The sequence below is a fragment of the Theropithecus gelada genome, chromosome 8 (assembly GCF_003255815.1).
Source record: "Theropithecus gelada isolate Dixy chromosome 8, Tgel_1.0, whole genome shotgun sequence".
Classification (NCBI taxonomy): Eukaryota; Metazoa; Chordata; class Mammalia; order Primates; family Cercopithecidae; genus Theropithecus; species Theropithecus gelada.
This window is the reverse complement of record NC_037676.1, coordinates 9,930,963-9,952,925: the sequence shown is the minus strand read 5'-3', so window position 1 is coordinate 9,952,925 and position 21,963 is coordinate 9,930,963. Positions and strand designations below refer to the sequence as shown.

General features: G+C 47.8%; 1 protein-coding gene across 4 annotated transcripts in view; it reads left to right on the top strand.

Moving 5' to 3' along the window:
- ARHGEF10 (Rho guanine nucleotide exchange factor 10) overlaps positions 1-21,963 on the top strand; it is a 135,028-nt gene that overhangs the window by 70,726 nt on the left and 42,339 nt on the right. For 3 of the 4 annotated variants that reach the window (XM_025393711.1, XM_025393708.1, XM_025393709.1), the window contains 5 exons: positions 488-604; positions 2,482-2,574; positions 7,078-7,248; positions 9,359-9,504; positions 12,754-12,929. In XM_025393711.1, coding sequence (XP_025249496.1) covers positions 488-604; positions 2,482-2,574; positions 7,078-7,248; positions 9,359-9,504; positions 12,754-12,929 — 703 coding nt within the window. The remainder of the gene's footprint in view (positions 1-487; positions 605-2,481; positions 2,575-7,077; positions 7,249-9,358; positions 9,505-12,753; positions 12,930-21,963) is intronic. The other variant, XM_025393710.1, reaches the window with a different exon arrangement.

The window sequence follows — 21,963 nt, the reverse complement described above, 5'->3', positions numbered from 1 at the left end:
AAACGAACACGTGTGAGACATTGTATCTTACTCCAGAGAAGCAGGATCAGCCCCCGCCCCAGGCCTCATTTCCAGGGTGTGGTTGAGGCCTGTTTCTCAGGATATTGGGCCCACCATGGAACGAGCTGCATGACTTTCTTGCCTGGAGGTTGAACCCACCAAGTGAGACTTGGCAGGAACTTAAAATCACCATCCTTATTTGTCTGTAGTCAGAAACATTCTTAACTGAAACCCAAATTACCATGGTTTTCAACAAGAATGTCAGGAAGTGCTCTTGGGCCAAAAAATAAGATCAAACCAGCAACTTAACTCCTAACAAGCTTGCTTAAAGAAAAAAAAAATCTCACAGTCGTAATAGTTTATCCTATGAAAACATCACAGTGACTGAAAGAGTATTTTGAGGGCGAGTTTCAAATCTTCTGTTTTATGTTGGAAAAGGGGTATCTGGACTCTGTGATTTCTCTCTGAATTTCCTCCTGTGTTTCAGTTTTCTAAGTCCATGGTGCTGGATGCATACAGTGAATATGTGAACAATTTCAGCACAGCCGTGGCCGTCCTCAAGAAAACATGTGCCACAAAGCCCGCTTTTCTTGAATTTTTAAAGGTAAACAAATTTTTTTTTTATTTGGGTTTTAACACCATCTGATAATAAGTTACATGTCAAACCTTGGCTGTAAATGCAGTTATTCATTATTAAGATTTCAGTACCAATAGTGCCCTAGGTATTGGATTAATGCTAGAAATGAAGATGAATTTTAGGTCCTAATGTAGCTTTTTGGAAACAATTTTATTTGCACATCCTTAAAAGCATATCAGTGGATAGACAGAAAGAAAGTTAAAATCAGATCCCGAAAAAAGAAGTCAAGATCAGATCCCAAAGTTACCTTTTCCTCCCTGTCCTTCAGTATGGTATTAGGAATCAAAGAAACCAAACATCTCAATTCCAGGCCTCTCTGGGATCGGGGATACGCACCGGCCTGGAGAGTCAGAGCCTGGAACGGGCCCTACCCCTCGGGGACGCGGGCTGTGTTCCCTGCGATGCTGAGGACAGCACTGACGGCCTTCCTCAGTGGTCTCTGACCTGGCAGTGATGGGGAGCATGTCCCCAGACAGGTGTAGGCGAGAGTTATTTAATCAGCAGGCAGGCAGGGCTTCCCCAGTCAGGGGATGCGTGTCCCAGGCTGTGTTCTGACAGTTTGCTGCACAATGAACCAGGCTGAAACCGCCTTCAAAGACATCCCGGAACTGAGTCTCCTTTGTGGAGCCCCTCATTTGCATGATAAACCCCGGGGACAAAGTGTGTTCTTGTTACTTGGACTGTTTCTTGGAAACTGCTGCTACCTGGAGCGAGTGAACACAGGGCAAGTATTCTCGCCCACAGCAACGTGTCATTGAAGCTGGAATATTTTCCCTCTGCCTTATCCAGCACGCCGGCTCCTGCTCCTGCTGGAACACAGTCTGTGGCCCATGGAGGTTTGCTAAGGGATTGGATCGCAGTTCCCACTCTGGACAGTTGTGGGCTCTGTCCTAAGGGATCGGATCACAGTTCCCACTCTGGACAGTTGTGGGCTCTGTCCTAAGGGATCGGATCGCAGTTCCCACTCTGGACAGTTGTGGGCTCTGTCCTAAGGGATCGGATCGCAGTTCCCACTCTGGACAGTTGTGGGCTCTGTCCTAAGGGATCGGATCGCAGTTCCCACTCTGGACAGTTATGGGCTCTGTCCTTTGGCTAGGGCACCATCTCTTTCTCTGGGGGAAAGAAAACATGGACTCACTTAAGAGCGCACTCCCTCTGGGGATTCTGTTGTAGTTTTGATGGCAGCCGTGGCCGTGACTGCGGTGCCCACTCCTGAGCTGGCGGCTGCCATGCGGCCTTGGGAGATATACTCTCTCATCCCATTTCATAGCTCCAGGACCTGAGCCCCGAGGAGTCAGGTGCCCTGTGAGCGGAGAGGCCGGGGCACAGCCGGGTCTGTGCTGTCTGCCCTCTTCACTGCGCAGCCCCCTCAGCGGAGAGAACTGGAGACTCCCCCCAGGTCAACATTGCCCAGCAGCCTCGGTAGCAAATGGCCCCACTGTGCATCCCCGATGTGCTCAGGGAGAGGGGCCCTCAGCCTCCAGGACGTCCTTCTGCCCATGGCACCAGAACAGGTTGCCAGCCTTTTCTAGGGACCCACTATGGCCAGAACACAGACATCCAAGGACACCCCCTGGAATCTACCCAGTCCCCTGGCCTGGGGAATTAACCCCGGGAGCTGAGGCCGACACGCGAGGCCCTGCCCCTGCAGCAAAGCGGAAGCCCCTAGAGCAGGTGCAGAAAGCGGCTGGAAGGTATTTGGCCCAGTTTCTTCTTGTAGCTGAAGACAAAGTGCAGGCTTTTGACTTTCCCGGGTGTTCAGTGTGGTGGGGAGGAGGCGGCCCCAGGGGCAGGCAGGGCATGGCAGCCCCACGGGGAGGTGACCCCAGTGCCTTCCCCCACAGCAGGAACAGGAGGCCAGTCCTGACCGAACCACGCTCTATAGCCTGATGATGAAGCCCATCCAGAGGTTCCCACAGTTCATCCTCCTGCTCCAGGTAAGTGCTTCACGGTGGCCTCCTCAGGCTCTTCCTCCGGCTCGTCCATGATTCATTTAAAAATGGCATCTGTTCCTCCACTTTGGAGTGGCCGCCCCTTGGGTCTCCCCATCTCCTCTCTAGGCAGTTACAGGAGGTGGGGCGTAGAGGCAGGTGGAGACCTGCGGAGAGTCACCCTACTTCGGGGGCAGCTGTAGGGCCCAGTGCCTGCGAGGCCGGCCTTGGGGGACAGAGGGGATGGGCTGCGGGAGGGGTGTCCATGGGCCCTGGCCCGCCACATGCGCTGTCTCGTGGGGCCCCAGCACTGGGGGGCTGCAGGGCTCGGTTATCAGTGGCCCACAGGTCACAGCTCCCTTCTCCAGTGTGCCTGTGTCTGGTCTAGAATCACATGAAAAATGATTCTTGCCTCTGTGCCCAGAAGGGATGGACAGGCTTGGAAAGCTAAGAATAGATTTAAACAAAACATACCCATCACTGATTTAACAGCAAATCACCGAGGACAGGGAGATGCCGCAATGGTGAAGACACTTTCCACTGGACCCTCATTTTTCTAAACTAAGGATTTTCTAAACTAAGGATTCTCAATTGGATGCCTGTGACTGTGAACAGAAGGCCTGTTCTGAGTGCTGACATGACGTCTCACAGCAGACGGCCTCTAGGTGATGTCTGATGCGATGTGTGGTTGCCGCTCGTTTTCTGACCTTCCCACATACCCTGAAGCCCAGGTGACCCTGTAGGCTGCGGGGCTCAGCGCCCATTTTATTTAAATGAATGCCATGCCTCCAGGGAGGGTATTTCAAAGGAGAGTCCATGCTGGCCTCTGCCTGTGTTGATTTTTCAATGATTACTCAGCTTGCTTCTTCTAATTAAATCAGAGGACTCTGCTTTGCCTGCCTGCTTATTAGAGCTGATTAAGATGAACTGGTGGAATCATTGCCAGAAATGAACTGGCACCTGGCAAATAGTGTCAAGTCCCCTTCCACTGAGGTTTTTATATTTATTTTTGATCAACCAAATCTGTGGCACATTCTTTTTACTAAAAGTACTCATAAAAGTGTGAAAAAGGATACATACTACAGTATCAACATGGGCTCTTTCCGTGGTTAGGGTGATGGGTCATGTTAATTTTATCCTCTCACTTATATTTTTAACATTGTACAGTTTGCCTGTACTAGAGCATTAATAACAAAAGCTGGTTTTTTTTCCCAAAATCAAAATATTCAAAGCGTGTTTTATTTCTTCAGCTGACAAACATGTCCTGAGTCCTAATATGTGTGAGACGCTGTTGGCCTTCTGGCAAGCAGCCACGGACGTGATGAATGAGCTTCCTCGTGAGAGGGAGGCTGGCGCTTGGGAGGAACAGGGTCAGGCTGCCTGTTAGATGTTAGTTATTCAGCCACAGCTGGGAGGGTGTCACCAGGCTGTGAAGGGGCCAGAGGCAAGGCTACAGTCACCTCCTAAACCATACGAGGGGAACCAGCCCACACACCCTGTGTCGCCTCCTAAACCATACGGGTGAACCGGCCCACATGCCCTGTGTTTAGTGATGCGCCAGTGAGTCCCTGGGTGGTTCCTGGTCACCAGGGATGACAGCAAGCGCTGACTGTGTTGTGAGGTCACACCCATTGTTGGCTTTCTATGATGTATCAGAATAGTTTTTAAAATTTTTTGATTAAATTTGGATATAATTTTCAAACACGCTTGTTAGGTTTTGGTTAAATGTAAGTAAGTAACTACAAGTAAGTAAGTAAGTAACTACTTTTGCCTAGGTTTTTTCCAAAGTGTATGCTTTTTAGACAGAAGTTGTGGGCGGGGCTGCTGGAAAGGGAACAGGAGAGAGAACCGCAGGGAAAAGCCTCCACCGGGATCTTGAGGAACCGGAGCAGCTCCCACGTTTCCATCGGCCTTTTGACACCCAAATTCTTGAGTTTATTACATAACTGGAATTCTGAGTTTAAGTCAAAAGACTTGCATTTAGAAAGACTCAGCCTGCTCTTCCAGATCATCACCAGCAGTTACGTAGGTCAGTTTGTACACAGCTGTGCCCGTCCTCCTCCCTCCTTGCCTCGAGAGACCCTCCTTAGAATTTCCCACACAGAGTTCGTTGCCCCCGAAGCAGAAAATAGTCTTTGCCTTGATCTGAAAAAACAAATTGCGGGTCCTAGATGTGCCCAGCAGTTTCCCTCAGGGACACTTTTTGCCCATATTTGATGAAACGCTGGCGCATCCTAGAGTGTTCTCGGAGGGGAGCAGCGTGGGTCCACGTGCTTCGGAAGAAGCACAGTTGGAGACAAAGTGGTGTCTGCATCTGGTCATTACGCGGTTGTGCCTCAGGGGCCCTACCTCAGGTGTGGGTGCTCAGGGCACCTGGGATTGGGCAAGGAGATGGGCTGCAGAGAGTCAGCAGGTACAAGCACATACCGTCCCTCCTGCCTTCTGCTGTGGTCCGTGTGCTGTGTGTAGGTGGATGGGGAGACAGTGGGGAGGGGCCTGGACACCCTCTGTCCCCTTCCTCCCAGTGACTCTCCTGGTCTCTACTTTCCGGTCCTGCCTGCATTTTTCCTTGTTAGCACTCCCAGACCTTCTTTCTAAGACAGGTGCTGTGAAGCCACAGCTGTCTCCTGGCTCAGGCAGTGAAGCCGGCTCACCCTGGCTTTGCTGGGACTGTCAGTTTCTCCCATGGATCCGGAAACATCCATCAGCCGCGTGTGACATTTGTCTTACTTTATCCCAGCTACCTATTTCTCTCCGTTGTTGTGCAAAGATAAGTAACAATTTCTGGTAACAACAGCAGCGAGAAATTTCACTTTTCTCCTTCCCTGGGCCTCCTCGGGAGGCTGCCGGCCCAGCAGATGCTCCTGGCTGTGCTCAGCGGCCCCACGGCATGCTGGACTCCACCGTGTGCCGGCTGCTGTCTCCATCGCACGCTGAGTCCCCGGTGCCACCGCCAGTGTGTGGTTTTGATGCAGAACTAGTGTTAAGATTGTTCTTTTTTGCCTTGATAGAATTCGTTGTGACTCATAGGAAACAAATGTATAGAATTGTTTATATTCACTACAAACTGGAAACATTTGATCATTTATGCAGCGTCCTTTCCAGATTTTAAAAAAAGGTTTAAAAAGATAAGCACACTGTTGGATTCCATGACTGCTCATATTCCTATAAACATGTAAAAGTTGGTAGGCAAGATGCAGAACCACATTTTTTTTTCACGCTAAGTTCTGGGATACGTGTGCAGAATGTGCAGGTTTGTTCCATAGGTATACATGTGCCATGGTGGGTTGCTGCATCTATCAACCCGTCATCTAGGTTTTAAGCCCCGCGTGCATTAGGTATTTGTCTCAATGCTCTCCCTCCCCTCACCCTGCACCCCTGACAGGCCCCGGTGTGTGATGCTCCCCTCCCCGTGTCCCTGAGATCTCATTGCAGAACCACATTTAATTCTGAGAAAGAGTGTTTCAGGTTCACGTTTGCCCCTTCAGCAAACATCAGCGTGTCAAATGTGAACGCAAGCTGGGAAACAAAAGGCCCTGCATAAAACCAAGGTGACGAAAGTGTCCTTTTGTTATTGCCTGTTAAAGTTTATCCTGTGATTGGCAGCAGTGCATCATTTTTTGCTGGCAGTTGTTGCTGATTTGTGCCACATACCCTGCCTTTGACCTCCTTGTGCTTATCTGAAACCTTAACTGGGAGAAGAGGTAGCTCAACTCCCTTTTTTTAAAGATGACTTTTTAAGAGACATTTTAGGGTCACAGCAAAATTGAGTGGGAAGTACAGAGATTTCCCAACTACCCCTCCCCCAACATGCACAGCACCCCCCCACCCCATCGCCCACAACATCTCCGCCAGAGTGCATTTGTGACAACCAGGAGCCTGTGTGGCCACGCAGCCACTGCCCAGCGGCCACAGTCACAGGAGGATGTACCCCTGTGTTGTGCATTCGGTGGGTTTGGATGAACGTTTAGTGACATGGACCCACCATGATTGTGTCATGCATCTTTGCTGCCCTAAAATCAGGTTCCTTTGTCAGTGTGAGAGAGACTCCATCCTGCTGTGTGAGTTGGCGCCATGGGTGCATTATTCGGCACCACAGAACTCCTGCACATTGGAAATTGGGGGACTGATCTTTTGAAGAAAGTAGCTGGACCCATCTATGCGTGGGTTCATCTGTCTGACTCAACTTGAGAAGGACAATCTCTCATCATCGTGAGCATCATTCCAAACGCACGGCAGTTCTGAGATTGTGATATGTTCATATTTAGCATGTCCTTTATTGCACAGAGCTATTTTTTCGATTTTGTTTTTGCAAAGGAAGCTGTTCAGATGTTCAGCCAAGTCATGACTCACTCAGCTCATCATCCCTTCCCAAGAACTGACTTTATTTTTCCCCAGGATGACGGATGCCACTGCCTCCTTTCCATCGTCAGCTGGTGGGTGACGTGACTGTCGTTGCACTGGGAGTGCGCACGTGGTAACCGCCCACCTCTCCCTTCTTGCTTGTAGGACATGCTGAAGAACACCTCCAAAGGCCACCCCGACAGGCTGCCTCTTCAGATGGCCCTGACAGAGCTCGAAACACTGGCAGAGAAGTTAAATGAAAGAAAGAGAGATGCTGATCAACGCTGTGAAGTTAAGCAAATAGCCAAAGCCATAAACGAAAGATACCTGAACAAGGTTGAGAGAGGTTTTCTTCAACTCTATTCCAAAATTATTTTTGCTTTGTACTAATAAGCCGTCGTTATCCAGCAATACTAATCTTTTGGAACGTTGGGAGTAATTCCCTTAGCCCAGAGTTCTTAACTGGGGTGGATGGAGGCCTTTGGGAGAGTCACCCCAATGTGGAAATTGTATGTAAAACCTTAACAGCCTGTCTGCATTTTCTTAGGAAAGAGATTCATACATTCATCAGACCCTCAGATGGATCCAGGACCTCCCAAGAGGTTAAGAGCAACTCCTTTAGCTTAATTTTGCTTTCAAAATAACTATCTAATTTCAGATAGTAATAGTTAAAGCTGAAAATATTTACAGGCCAGGCACAGTGGCTCACACCTGTAAGCCCAGCACTTTGGGAGGCTGAGGTGGGAAGATCACTGGAGCCCAGGAGTTTGAGACCAGCCTAGGCATGATAGTGAAACCCCATATCTAAAAAAAAAAAAAAAAAATTAACTGGGCACAGTGGCATGCCTGTAGTCTGAGCTACTTGGGAGGCTGAGGCCGGAGGATTGCTTGAGCCTGGGAGGTCCAGGCTGCGGTGAGCTGTTATTGAGCTGCTGCACTCCAGCCTGGGTGACGGAGCAAGACCCTGTTTCAAAAAAAAAAAAACCACAAACATTTTTTGTCTTCACCTATGCATGGGCTAAGCTGTATTGACCCCCCAAAGAGATGCAGGACCCAGAGGGTGGCGTTTCATTTGCGAGGCTACATTTCAGCTTGATGCTTACGTAACTACTTGTCTGCAGCAGGCTCTGGTTTTATGTGGGCTTTCCTGTATTCGTTGAAGGCCCTGGCTCACAGGGAGATGCGAATTTGTATGAACTGTGTTAAGTTATTGCATCTAATATTCATTGTTGCTAAAATTGCGGTTTGTTTTGTCATTAGGAGTAGTTTCTTATGTCACAGTGACATTCAGTAATTTAACTGTGTGAACTTTATGGTAATACACTTTAAGCCACACGTTTTCCCCAATTCTCCAAATGGTTTATGTAGGAACATTTATAAGCAGCAAATTGTATTCAGTTACATTCTTGACATGGTTGATGTTATTTAAAATCATGCTCCCTGTGGCACCTGAACCTCTGAATACATGTGGGGCACAGAGCAAGCCCAGAGGCCCAGGAAGAGGTGATGATGCTTCACCCTGAATGTCACGCACATACCTCATCATTCCCTCGTTCCCATCATTCCCATCGTGCACTCGGCAAGGACAGTCAGGGAGGCGGGTGTCTCGCTGGTTGCTCAGAGCTGGGCAGCAGCGTGGATTTAGAATCAAAAGACAGCACAGACCACCAGGGCTGAGGACTGTTTTCTTGTGGGCTGAATTGTTAGAAGTATTGGCCGAGTGCGGTGGCTCACGCCTGTAATCCCAGCCTTTTTGGAGGCCGAGGTGGGTGGATCACTTGAGGTCAGGAGTTCCAGACCAGCCTGACCAACATAACGAAACCCCATCTCTACTAAAAATACAAAAAGAAACCAATTAGCTGGGTGTGGTGGCGCACATCTGTGGTCCCAGCTACTTGAGCGGCTGAGGCACGAGAATCAATTGAACCCAGGGGGTGGAGGTTGCAGTGAGCTGAGATTGTGCTACTACACTGCAGCCTGGGTAACAGAGTGAGGCTTGGTCTCAGAACAAACAAACAAAAAAAGTAGTCTGACTTCCACATCGCATGCCATTGTCTTGGTTCATACAAAGCATCTTTCTGAAGAACTGATGGTTTTGGTTTGGCTCAGTGAAGTAAAATATGGCCTACTTGGAGAAGTTAAGATAGTCATTGAACTATGCTTAATTAGGTTGACTTAGGGAAAAGTAAAATTACGAAACAATTCCTTCCATTCCTCACCGTTCCTGGTTAATGTCATGTTTAAATCGCGGGAGGGCCGACTGTGCGGTGAAAGTCTGTGAGGAAGCAGGTGGATGTTCGGCGCAGTCACGGTGAACATAGGAACGATTTCTGTAAAGCGCTCAGTTTGGAAAGTCACCCTCAGACTCCATGCCAGACTTTTCCTCATCTTTTTCTTTTCTGGGTAAACTCAACTGTGGTCCCTGCGCTGTGTTTTGAATGTCCAGCTTCTCAGCAGTGGAAGCCGATACCTCATTCGATCTGATGATATGATAGAAACAGTTTACAACGACAGAGGAGAGATTGTTAAAACCAAAGAACGCCGAGTCTTCATGTTAAATGATGTGTTAATGTGTGCCACCGTCAGCTCACGGTAAGTGCATTGAATTCTCTATAGCAGTCCTATCATTACATGTTACCTTTGCCTAAGGGCACATAAATGACTTTGTTAATTCTGTCACTCAGACCGAACTGGTTTTTTGTGCCAAAGCTTAGTCCTGTGACTAAAGGAACCCTTATAATAAGCAAGCTTATTTTTAAATAGAAGTCACCAAGTCACTGTTAGTAGAAGTTAAGTACGTAGAGGTTTATATACTCTTTAAACACGGCTGATGGTGGAACTAGAAACTAAATTGAATTTCTTCATAATCCTCCTAAATAATTCAAGAGTTCTTTTTCTTATGGTTTAAATTCTCTCTTTACCTGCTTCTCTATAAATATATTTTTGATAAATGTTTAAATATAATAAAGTTGGGTATATTCATATTTATTGTAAACCAAGAAAATGAGTTATTTTCACTTAAAATAGTTTTACATCAGAATCGTTCTCCAACACATGGAATATTGTAGTTAGATAAGGATATGTGAGAAGTTAAAAGGTCTTCAAATATAGGTAGATGATAAGGGAATTCATATAAAATTAACTATAACGCTCCTGGTGCTGTAGAAAATAATGCCAGCGAACGTAGTGGCAATTCGTCATGTCTTGCAAGAGTCAAGCGTTCAGTCTTCCAGAGTTTTGAGAGCCAATTGCTAAACATTTGGTAGCTTGAAGTCATCCACACGGGAGCATTTACACCACAGAATTTGCCCAACACAACATGTTAGGAGCCTGTCCTCCCAGTGAGAGCCAGCTGTTAAACATTTGCCAGTACACCACTAAACATGCCCTATTTTTCATGCCCGTCACCCCCATTTTCTAGCGGCTGGATGTATCTGCCTGCCTTCCTCACCTTGCCTTAGAGACCCAGGCAGCGGGCATGTGCAGGTCAACCCTCAGGAGTCGGACTCCTTAGTGTGAACTCCAGCTCTACCTTCTCTGAACTCTGAAAATTACGCGCTCTGACTAGGCCTCGGACTCCTCATCCGTGCAATAGGGTTGATCATAAAATAATGAGTCCAGTGGTACGCTCTCACGGGGCTCGTCAGGGGTCAAGGTGAGGACATTCATTAAGCTGTCGCAGGGCACCTGCCACACAGCACTGCCCGCGAGGAACAGATTTTCATTGTTGCTTCTCATCATCCTCACTTACTTTGTGGCAGCTACAAAATAAGTCCAAAAAAATATATATATACAAGTCTTTAATGATACTCCTCCTTGTAAGAGAAAGAACCCTGTTCATTTGACTCATACCCCATGGCTCGGCCTTCACTGTGGACACCTAGCGACAGCCACAGGCCACCTGCCTTCCATGTGCAGAAGCAAAGCCCGCTGCACCCTGCGTTGGAGAGGAGCTGACAGAGTGAGGCCGTGGGAGGTCGCAGCTGGAGAACTCCAGGTGTGGGCTGTTCGAGAGGATGCTTAGAATTGCGAGGATGCAGAGTAACATGTCTCCACCCCTGTTTCCCTGGTGTTATCTTATGAGGTGCTTCCCACAGTGTGGAGACTAATGGTGTTTATCACCTAGCAGGATGGCTTCCAAGTTTAACTGTCCCAGGACCCCCCTCTCCGTGTAACACCTGGAAAGTTAGTGTTCAGTGGAGCGGCCCCAGTGTGGCTGAATCCACCCAGCTCCTCACCTGCACATTGGCCAACATGATGTGTCAAGTTGGGGACATGAATGCTTGTCCCACCTGCCCTGGGAGACAAGATCATAGAAGTGAAACGACCTTGTAAACAGCAAAGTCCTGTGCAAATATAATGGTCCTTGTTGAGTCTTTTCCACATTCATAATCAATGTTTGTCTGACGCTGACCCCTGCTCCAGAACCGCCCCCACTCCCTGGGCTGCCGTTGGGGAGCGCCAGGACACACTTAGCTCTTGGGCAGTTTTAAGTAGGTTTAAAATTCTCACACTGATAGAAGTGGTATACTTTAAAGATGAATTAAAATGAATACTTTAGAAGTAACTCAGCCGTGCTTACTGCTAGATTCCTTAAAATAATGCCCCTGCCTTTCCCACGATGACAGGGCTTGAATTTCTTTTTTTGCAAAATGCGGTGGTGAGTCACAATCATTTCCCATGGTCAGTGTGAGATTTTCAGTGACACTGCCCGAAGGTGATGAGATGAGAACCCATTTTGGTTCGTGCCCCCAAGGACCCTTTGGTCGGCCCTGTGGAAATTAAGATTCTAAACCTCCTCCGTAGGGATGGAGATTTTTACATTTAAAGAGGAGGAATCGAAATTTTGGTAAGAATTCATGGGCATTTCTGTTTTTCTAAATTGGAGGCACAGTCCAATTCACGGAATACAACCCGTCTTTCCTCTGTGAATTATTCTTCCTCCTTTCCCTTTCTGTATGGACTGGATGTCGTTATGGAAGGCAGAGTGCTCTGGTATAAGAGGGAACTGGAGAGCGTGGGTGCAGACAGGCTCCCAGCAAGTCAGGTGCTTAGTCCAATGCATAGCACCCAGCATTTTGGTTATTCTTACCACACTTTGATTTTTAACAGCAATATCTTGAAAAGCAAAACGTGATGATCACTGAGAATAATGGTTGATTCTGGAGGGTGGGATTTCCTGAGCACCTGGGACTGCAGGAATGCTGGCGAAGTCACAGCCTTGGCCTTGGTGGCAGCTACAGATATTGACGCAGGCCGTTTCCACTAGACCGTACATACGTGTTTTGTGTTTCTTCACGTATATGTTCTATTTATGATAAAAGAAGAAAATCTGTATAAGTCGTAGTTTTTTGTTTTTTTTTTCTGTTCAATTTCTGTATACTTGATACATATTTTAGTCATGGAGTATAATGGTATTTGATTCTCTTAAAATGGTTATGGTGTAGCCGTAAAAGAGTAAAGCAGGAATCTCTTAGGAAACCACCAGAGAATATCTCTATCCACATAGGAGACTTCCTGGGAATCGAGCACCTTTGCTCCGAGTCATCAGCGAGCACCGAGCTGCTTCCTTTTAAGCCTTTACGGAAAACCTCGGCGCTTCGGGGAGATCCGTCCCTGTGCGGCTCTTCCCTGCACTCTCTCTCATCCACCTCCAGGTCTCTTTATGGCAGCGAGTGGGGATTCTGTAAGAAAGTCAGAGGCACAGTTACTCCTGTGAGAAAGTCTGAAGTGTTACAATTCAGCAATGGAAAGTTTCTCACTTGAATATCTGAGGGACAAACGTTACCATAACGTGTCCACGTAATTATTCGTAAAACAGGCATCTTCTGGTCCTTTCAGCGCCTCTCATGACAGCCGTGTGATGAGCAGCCAGAGGTACTTGCTGAAGTGGAGCGTTCCGCTGGGACACGTGGACGCCATCGAGTATGGCAGCAGCCCAGGCGCGGGCGAGCACAGCAGGCACCTTGCCGTTCACCCGCCTGAGAGCCTGGCCGTGGTTGCGAACGCGAAGCCAAGTAAGTGACGCTTTCTCTCACATTCGTGCTAACACGGGTCTAACACGGTAAATCAGACGCGCTNGTACGCTCTTACATAGCAGGCTCAGGGTTTAACACGGTAAATCTGTCGCTCTCGCTCACGTTCATGTTTGCTGTGGGTTCAGCGTACGCTCTGACGTCAGCGGTGGGGCCAGCGTACTCTCTGATGTCAGCCGTGCGGCCAGCGTACGCTCTGACGTCAGCCGTGCGGCCTGCGTAGGCTCTGACATGGCAGGCTCGGGGTCTAACACGGGAAGTCTGCAGAGGTGATCCAGTCTCTAGAATCTGTACGCTGCCTCACTAACATGGTCAATCAAGTCGGCCGCTCATCTCTGACTTGTCCCACGTGCCGCTGGGGCTCCTTCGGGTTCGGGCCAGTCAGAAGAGGATTCCGTCTTCCCGGTCCAGTGAGCTCAGTTTTGCGTTTCCAGTTAACCAGATGAGGACTTCAGTGTTTGTCTCTGAGTGTGTGGAGCTGGCGCGGAAGTCGTCGAGCTTGAGGCGGTGGTGGTTCCAGTTTGGCTCTGTGTCCACCTGCTCGCACTGCCGGGCAGCGTTGTGATGTCTTTACTTAGTTTCCCCGTGGAGGTAGTGCTTGTCTACGAACTTCCCAAGGTGAAATGGGAGGTGTCAGAATGCTTTGGAAATGTCTTAGCATTGCACACGATTTATGATTATTATTACCCAACATTGTTCAGACTGCAGATTTTAATCTTAGTGTAAAAAATCATTACCGTCTCTTCATTTTTTAAAAAACCCGAAGAACGACTGGCTAAGTTTTATTCACTTTTTGGCCTCTACCCCTGAATTGTAGAACAATTAAAAAAACATAATGCATGGGAACTTTCAGTTCACCTTTCATAGGTTAAATATGCATCAATTTTTCAGATTATTTTGTTTCTGACATGTTCAGAAGCAAGAAAACCACTTGAGAACTTTTACCCTTTTCTGGTTGAATTCGCATGTTCACGTGGATTTGCAGAACATGATGTAAGGAGTATTAGGTCTCATTTGCTTTGGGATCGCTTTTATTTTTCTCATTCCCCTGATGTTAATAGTCATTCCGTTTGGTAATCTGCCTAGTAGGCTAATTCGTCAAGCATATTATTACAATTTGTAATCTCTTAAATTTCTGACTCTTAAATCCTCCTTCTATTTAAAGTAGTATGCGTCTGTATCAGACCCTCTCCACAAATAACCGAAGTACCAAAATCCAGATTTCCCAAACGAGCTGTTCCGGGAGTGGTGTGGAGAGCAAGAGGGAGGACCGGGGGGAGAGGGGACGTGGGGACAGAGAAATGATTTCCAAATTGACGTGATCCATTAACATTTTATTCAAGAGCAAATTGGATGCCTTGTTAAAGTTTTTCAAAAATCGTTTTAAATTATTTGGAAACATTGATTAGCAATCAAGTTTATGTTGTGGTTTTGTGAACAAAAACACCTTTCGGTAGTTTATAATGCTAGCGATCTTAGAATTTATTCATAATTAAGATGGCCTTATTGTATTCAAATAGCTAAAGGTAACTTTGATCCATAAAATAGTATGTATTCCATGCAATGTTATATTTTCTTATTCATCTGTTTATGATTTATGTTGAGTTAACTTAGAATAAGATTAGAATCAGTTAGCAATATGAAAAAAGCATAAAGCAGGGTGATTCAACCCATTTTAAAAATACTGTATGGAGGAAAGAACCTGGAGTGAGTTGATCACTGCATTTGCACTCTAGATTTAACTATGAGCTCCCCATCAGCCACAGCAAGAGGAGAAACACTGAGTATGGACAAGTTCTCATTGTCTATTAAAAAGAAATATGTCACATTGGAGAGTAAATCTTTTTCTTTATTCTGAATCCAAGGAGATCTTTGGTATTGTATCTCCAATTCAGGGGACTTTGGAACACACTTGAAAACATACATGATTGTGTTTTGCAGACTTGCATTGATTCTTCTTTTTTTTAATCACGTCTCTATGGAAAAAGCAGCTAGTCAACCTCAGTGAAACCAGTTTTTCATGGGACATCTTTTTGCCCACTGCCTTAAACAGAGAGTTTAAGTGATAAACTTGTTTTGCCATCAATAGTGTTTTGTTCTTCTAGATTAAAAAAAAAAACTTTTAAAACAAATTATTTAAAATTTGCTAATTCTCTGTGTGTCTGAAGATAGAACTCAAGTCAGAATTCTCTGGGGCTTTTTTCTGACGTCGGGTAAGAGCATGGTGCTGTCTTGCGTTTACAGAGAAGGTGTAAGTGGGTGCTGTGCTTCATGCTGCGGACCGGCAGGGGTTCTATCCCAACACGTCTGGATTCATCCAGGGTGGACCGACAGTCTCTTGTTAGTGTCGATCATGAGGGGTCTACGTGGCTTCAAATCCATCATGTAGATCTCACGAGTGCCACGCTGCAGCCGGTGAATGACATCCCTTCACTCTGCTCATCTCAGCTCACTCCTTACCGTTTATGCTGACAAAACCCAGGCACATCCATGAGCCACATCTCCATGGGGCTGCCTCTAATGCCTCCCTCAGAGTTTTCATAGAATGACTTCAAATTCACTCTCAGTGTTTCTGTTTCTTCCAGTTCTCTTGCGTTTGTCACTTCTAAATTATATCGAGAAGCTAAGTCAGAAATTCTCGTTCTCAGTTGATAATCATAGGATTTCTGCTACTTGAATGACTGTTCTAAAATTAAGTGTTGGAAACGTTGGTGTGTTACTTGATACTGACAGAGTGTAGGCAGCACTGCCCAACAACCTCTGCTTGCAGAGAGGGCCGCGTGGCAGCCACCGGAGACCAGTGAGCAGCTGCAGCAGGGAGCTCCTCATCCCCACAAAAGCGCCGTGTGGTCTGTGCGTTTGCTGTGTGGTGTTAGACTCAGCAGAGAACTCGCCCGTCCCCGCAAAAGCGCCGTGTGGATTGTGCGTTTGCTGTGTGGTGTTAGACTCAGCAGAGAGCTCGCCCGTCCCCGCAAAAGCGCCGTGTGGATTGTGCGTTTGCTGTGAGTGTTAGACTCTGTAGGGAGCTCGCCATCCCTGCAAAAGTGCTGTGTGGATCGTGTGGGTTGAGCATTTGCCGTGCGCTGTTTGACTCAGCAGAGAGCTCCCCATCCCTGCAAAAGTGCCGTGTGTATTGTGCTTTGCTGTGCAGTGTTGGACTCAGCAGAGAGCTTGCCCTCCCGGCAAAAGCACTGTGTGGACTGTGTTGGCTGTGCAGTGTTAAGACTCAGCAGGGAGCTCCCGGTCCCTGCAAAAGTGCCGTGTGGATTGTGCGTTTGCTCTGCGGTGTTAGACTCAGCAGGGAGCTCCCCGTCCCCACAAAAGTGCCGTGTGGATTGTGCGTTTGCTCTGCGGAGTTAGACAGCAGGGAGCTCCCTGCCCTTGCAGAGGCGCCGTGTGGATCCTGGGTTTGCTCTGTGGTGTTCGACACCCGGAGTTATGATGTGACACTTTCCTCTCTTGCAGAGGCTGCAAGCTGGTGACCATGGGTCCCCTATGGATCCATGGATTGGTTTAAGCTCCCAAACTCTCTGATGCTATTTTGAAAAATGTGTAGTTTTCTGGGGTGATTTTAAAGGTTTTGCGAGCTTCCCCGATCGGGGCTGGTGGCGGGGAGGAGGAACATCGATTGTGAGCTGTCGATTGCTCTGGCCTGGTGCCGCGTCTTTGTTGGTGCACTCCACCAGGCCGCTGTTCCTTCTCTCTTTGCGCTCCATCCTGTCTGGCAGGTGGATTTATGAGAAAGTAATGTTTGCCGTTGCCATTCTGTGTGTGTGTGTGGGGGGGTTCTTCATGCAGGATCTTTATAACCTCAATTCATTTTCAACAAACGGACTGTCAAGCACTCCCGGTTCTCGAGGTCTTGTGCCAAGTGTGAGTTGTGGGGATGAGTGGGGGGGGGGTGTCGCACAGCCCCACTGTTGGGAGCCTTTAGAACCGGAGGAGAGGTGAGATCGGTTGCTGCAGCCGGGCTCTGGTCTTCAAGGGTGTTTCAGAAGAACGGCCGCTGGAGAGCTGTTACCGCCCATCCTTCCCAGGGAGAAGTTATCCGTGTGTGTGTGTGTGTGTGTGTGGACACGCGCTCACTTTTATTCAACTGGTCTCAACTCAGTGTACAGGGGACGCTCTTAAAATGTTTAGAGAAATGTGAGTACAAGTCGAATGTGCTTTAAAGGGGAACACTCCTTCAGATGTGCAAATATTTGTTTGCTTTTGTAAAAATCAGTCACAGTACTTTGTAGTTAGTTAGTTAATCCTTAAAAATGAGTGAAGATAAAAAACATCTCTGTTCTTCGCTGTAAGGTCAGCTTTTAACAGAACAGGATTGGCCTCTGATCCTTCTGGCTTTGGTTGTTATTGGACCAGCATCTACCTGGTCCAGTACCAGCGTCCCGTCCCAGCACTGGCAGCTTGCCTAGAAGGGGCCCCACAGCTTCCAGAAGGCCGCCACCTCCCTGAGTTCTGTCGGACTTTGCAGCAAGAGAGGAGGTCCGCTCAGACCGCCCTGCTGTGACCCCAGAAGTGCGTCCTGAGTGCCAGGAGTGCTTCTGTACAGTCGGGCTGGACATGGCGGTCGGTACAGGTCGATTTGTAACAAGACACAGAGTCATTATGAACAGGTGGCTGGAGGAGCTGCCAGCAAGCTTGTACTGTAAGGAGGCTGGGGGACAGCTCCTGAAAGCTCAGGGTCCCTGCTGAGCGCCGAGCGCTTGCCTAAGAGGGGAACTTACAGGCAAATGCAGAAAGGGTCCTGGGTGAGGTCACAGCATTGAGGGAGCTCCCAGAAAACATAGGACCTCCCCCACAAAATTCACATGGTTTAAAAAACAAAGCAAAACACTACTAGCAAAGAACCAGCACCAAGGAGGGAGGAAGGCGGGCGTGACTTACCGTCTTTAAATAGAAGTGAGCCCGGCCAAGGGAGGCTTCAACAGGTGAATATACACCTGACTGATCCTCCTGAAGCAGAAGGCAGCGAGAGAAATGGAGCTGTATTTTTAAAACGTGAAATCCCCTGAGCTGCGGCCTCCAGGGATGTGTGGCCAGGTGGCCATTCCGTGGAGGCAGGGAGGGGTCTGAGCGGCACGTCCAGCCACAGCCCCGAGGGTTCTGGACACAGTGACCGGGTGTGGGACCCCCGGAGTGACGGGTTAACCCCGGTTTCCCTCCCTGGCCCCTGCCTGACGCACTGCATGGCCTTGCCTACAGGCAGGGACAGTGCTTGGTCTCCAACAGGTCCTTTCCAGAGTCAGGTACTTCTGGGCGGGAAGGGTCACAATTCTTCCTCCTTACGGCTGTAAGAGTGAACTTTGCCTTGAAGGTTGGAGGACAGGCGCAGCTGAAGCCCACCATGGCAAAGCTGTCGTGTTTTGAAATACACAGCAGTCGAAATGAAAGGAAACAGAACAAAATGCCTGTGTGCTCCATTGCCCTGGCAAGAGCCGCTTCTGCATCATCTGAACGTTGTACCTTAAAACAGCACGTGCGTGCGTGCGGGAGATGAGGCCAGGACTTGGCGCTGTTTTTCCTGTATGGCGTGTGGATTTGCAGGTCTTTCCCAGGACTCAAAAGTGTCTTTATAATCCTTGAATGAGTACCGAGAGCAAACACACCACCTGGCCAAGGGCAGCAGGGAGGTCGGCTTTCCACACTGAATACCATGGACGGTCTGGAAACAGTCCTCAGTAGCTTTCCTGCAATGCGACACCGACACCGAGGTCAGCGTGCCTGCAGAATGTGACACCAACAGACGGGCCCCTCGCTGGGGGAGCGGATGCAACTGCTCGCGATTGTGGAGCCGCTGACCTCCTGCCGCCGCTCTCTGTGTGCTGTGCCCCTGCGTGCTCACGCGGCGTGTTCAATGCAGATGAACGGCCTCCCTTCCTACAGACAGCATCTGTATGCTGAGAAAGGCCTTCCAACATGCACAGGAGTAAAACCACAAAGAGCTCTCAGGGAAGATGGGCGCCGACTCCAGGTGGAAGGCAGAGTGAAAACAGGGTAGATGTGAAAAAACCTTTTCAGGGTTTTTTGATGAAAATGGCATCTGAAGTGAGTGGAGCAAAATAGTAACATCACAAATTCTGGGCAATGGGTAAAAATGTGTCTGTGAGTTATTCTCTCTGCTTTTGTACTTTTAAAGAATATTTCATACTTTCACAAAATGAGAGCCCATTAAGGAAGCCCAGAGCCAGCCTGGGACTTGGGTCCCTGTTAGAATGGCTGTTCCAAGCCCATCCCCAGGCTCAGCCTCTGTCTGGGGGAGGAAATGGGGGCAGCATGGCAGATGGACAGAAGGTGGGAAAGGGTCTTCCAGCATCACACGTGCTTTCAGGACAGTCCCATAGAGGTGGTGATGCCACACGCGTGGCTCTGTTCTCCACGCAGACGGCTGCCGCCTTCTCTGTCACTGTGTCTGTTTATATCCCTTGTTACCTCAGGGACAAACACTGGTGTGAATTTTCTGGGTATTCAGTAACACACCCTTCAAACTCTCTGTCTTAGGAGCTCAACAGGAGGCAGGTGAGAAGTATTTTCATGCAGAGAGGGATACCCATATTTTCTAAATATAACATGCACACTAGTCTACATGATCTGTTGATGCCAAAAATACTCATTCCTAACAGCCTGTATAGCTGACCTGTGAACTTAGACACCCATGCATGCCTGGAGCTATGACTGTCAGTCAAGTTGACATTGCAGAAACATTCATTCAGACATTCATTCAGGGTCATGGCCCTGTCCAGGACCTGAAGGCCAGCCTGTCAGGGCAGTGATCCTAGCTCCTCGGCCATGGGGATGGGCCAGATGAGTGCCATGCCTGTGCGTCACACGCCAGTCATTCCCATAAGTCTCAGTGGAGAAGACTCCCTTAGGAAACCGCAGCCGGCACGTGTCCCTCAGTGCGGACAGTCAGCCATGGAAAGGTGCTCATGCGGGAGGGCCTGTGGACAGGGTCCTACCTCTGGGAATCACACATGCGTGTCCTAGGACACATGGACACATACGAGGTAGATGTTGAGCAAATTAATGTTATATTCTGGGTTTTTAAACCCCATGAAGCTATAGGGATGGTTTTACTTCTTGATGAAAGATCTGGAATTTGAGACGTGACATGTATCTTCATGACAGTGTGATGTTCACATGAGAAAATGCGTGGGTTTTGTGAAAACTCTAAAAGCCAAACTGGATTTTAGTCGCAGGGGAAGGTGCTGATTGTTCTTCTCTGTTCAGTGCTGTGGTTTCAGCTTTTGCACCTGGGAGTCTCCCAGGCCGTGCGTTGGGAGGAGCTGCTGTGACGTGTCCAGAACCACATGGGATTTATTCTGCCTGAGTTATGAATAACTGGGATCACCACTGGTTCATAACCAAGATTTTTCTAGACTTTCCGTGTTAGAAAACTACTTGCTTATAGAGAAATTGAATTGGTGCCTCTTATCAGACTAGGGACTTATGTATGATGCTATCTAAATATTACCCTCTTTCTCCTGGGAGTTAATTCTTGTTCTCTGTTGAAAACACTAAAACGTTTAGAGACGGTGAGAATGACCTGTAATTCTTGTATCTGGAGACTGTATCAACACATGAGTGGTTTCTCTCCAGCCTTTTCCTCACACCATTGTCCATATACCACAGTTGCTCTACGTGATCCTGTATAGGGAGTTTTCATTTAACGTGATAGGATGACCATTTTCTCAGTCATTAAAAATTCTGAATCAAAGTCATTTAAACTGACTACAGGATATTTCCTCGTGATTGAACCTGAGTTTATTGCATACTGCAAGCTTCTCCAGTTACTGGACCACTACAAAGAGTGACGTGGAGACATCCTCACACATTAGTCTGGTAATTTCCTTAGAAGTGGAATTTTCAGGTCAAAGAGTAGAACATTTGTGTACTCTTTTAGACTCTGGATACATTTTTGCAAGTGGCTTTCCAGGAAGTTTTCCCCAGTTTCCATTTCTACAGACTGTGTCTGACTTTGATTACACAATGAAACTTTTATGATTTGATTTGTAAAAAACAGTTATGTAAATTTGCCTTAAGTTAAAAATTTTTAGTGGCTTTATTTTTGAGATTGGGTTCTTGCCCAGCCTGGAGGGCAGTGGCCATTTAGAGGCACAATCGTAGCTCACTGCAACCTCAAACGACTGGGCTCAAGTGATCCTCCTGCCTCAGCCTCCTGGGGAGCTGGGAGTACAAGTGCATGCCACCTCACCTGATTTAATGGCTGTGTTAATTTGCTTTCCTTTGATTACTGCTGAGAGGGAGCATCTCCATATATATTGGCCATCTGTATCTTTTCTGGGAATTGTTCATTTTATCATTGGGGTTTCAGAATATTATTTTTAATGTGTTTATATGTAATCTTTATGGAAAATAATTGTCTGTATTTACATGTTTCCACATATTATTTATGTCTATAATTTTATAGAAGTCTAAAGCTTCTAATTTCTCAGTTGTTAAATTTGCTCCCTTTTTTGGGGTAATTTCTTCGGCTCATGTTCTTAGACACTCTTTTGACACAGCTGGGGCTCCAACCTGCCCGCTGCATTTTAGGTGTGGGGATCATTTGTCCTGCTCTGCTCACTGAAGTAAGGAGCTGCTTCTAGAGAGCTCTTTCTGGAAGGGTGGCCAGAGAGAACAACATCCCTCTGTTGGGAGTTTTGCGGTTGCAGCTGGGAAAGCAGCTCCCCCATTCCCGCGGCCTCTGCCCTGCAGGACGAGCCTTACAGCCACTCTTCGTCTCTCTCCTTTTTTTTTTTTTTTTCTGACATGGAGTCTCACTCTGTTGCCCAGGCTGGAGTGCAGTGGCACCACGTCGGCTCACTGCAGCCTTTGCTTCCTGCGTTCAATCGATTCTCCTGCCTCAGCCTGCCGAGTAGCTGGAATTACAGGTGTGCACCACCAAGCCTGGCTAATGTTTGTATTTTTAGTAGAGATGGGGTTTCACCATGTTGGCCAGGTTCGTCTCCAACTCCTGACCTCAAGGGATCTGCCTGCCTCAGCCTCCCAA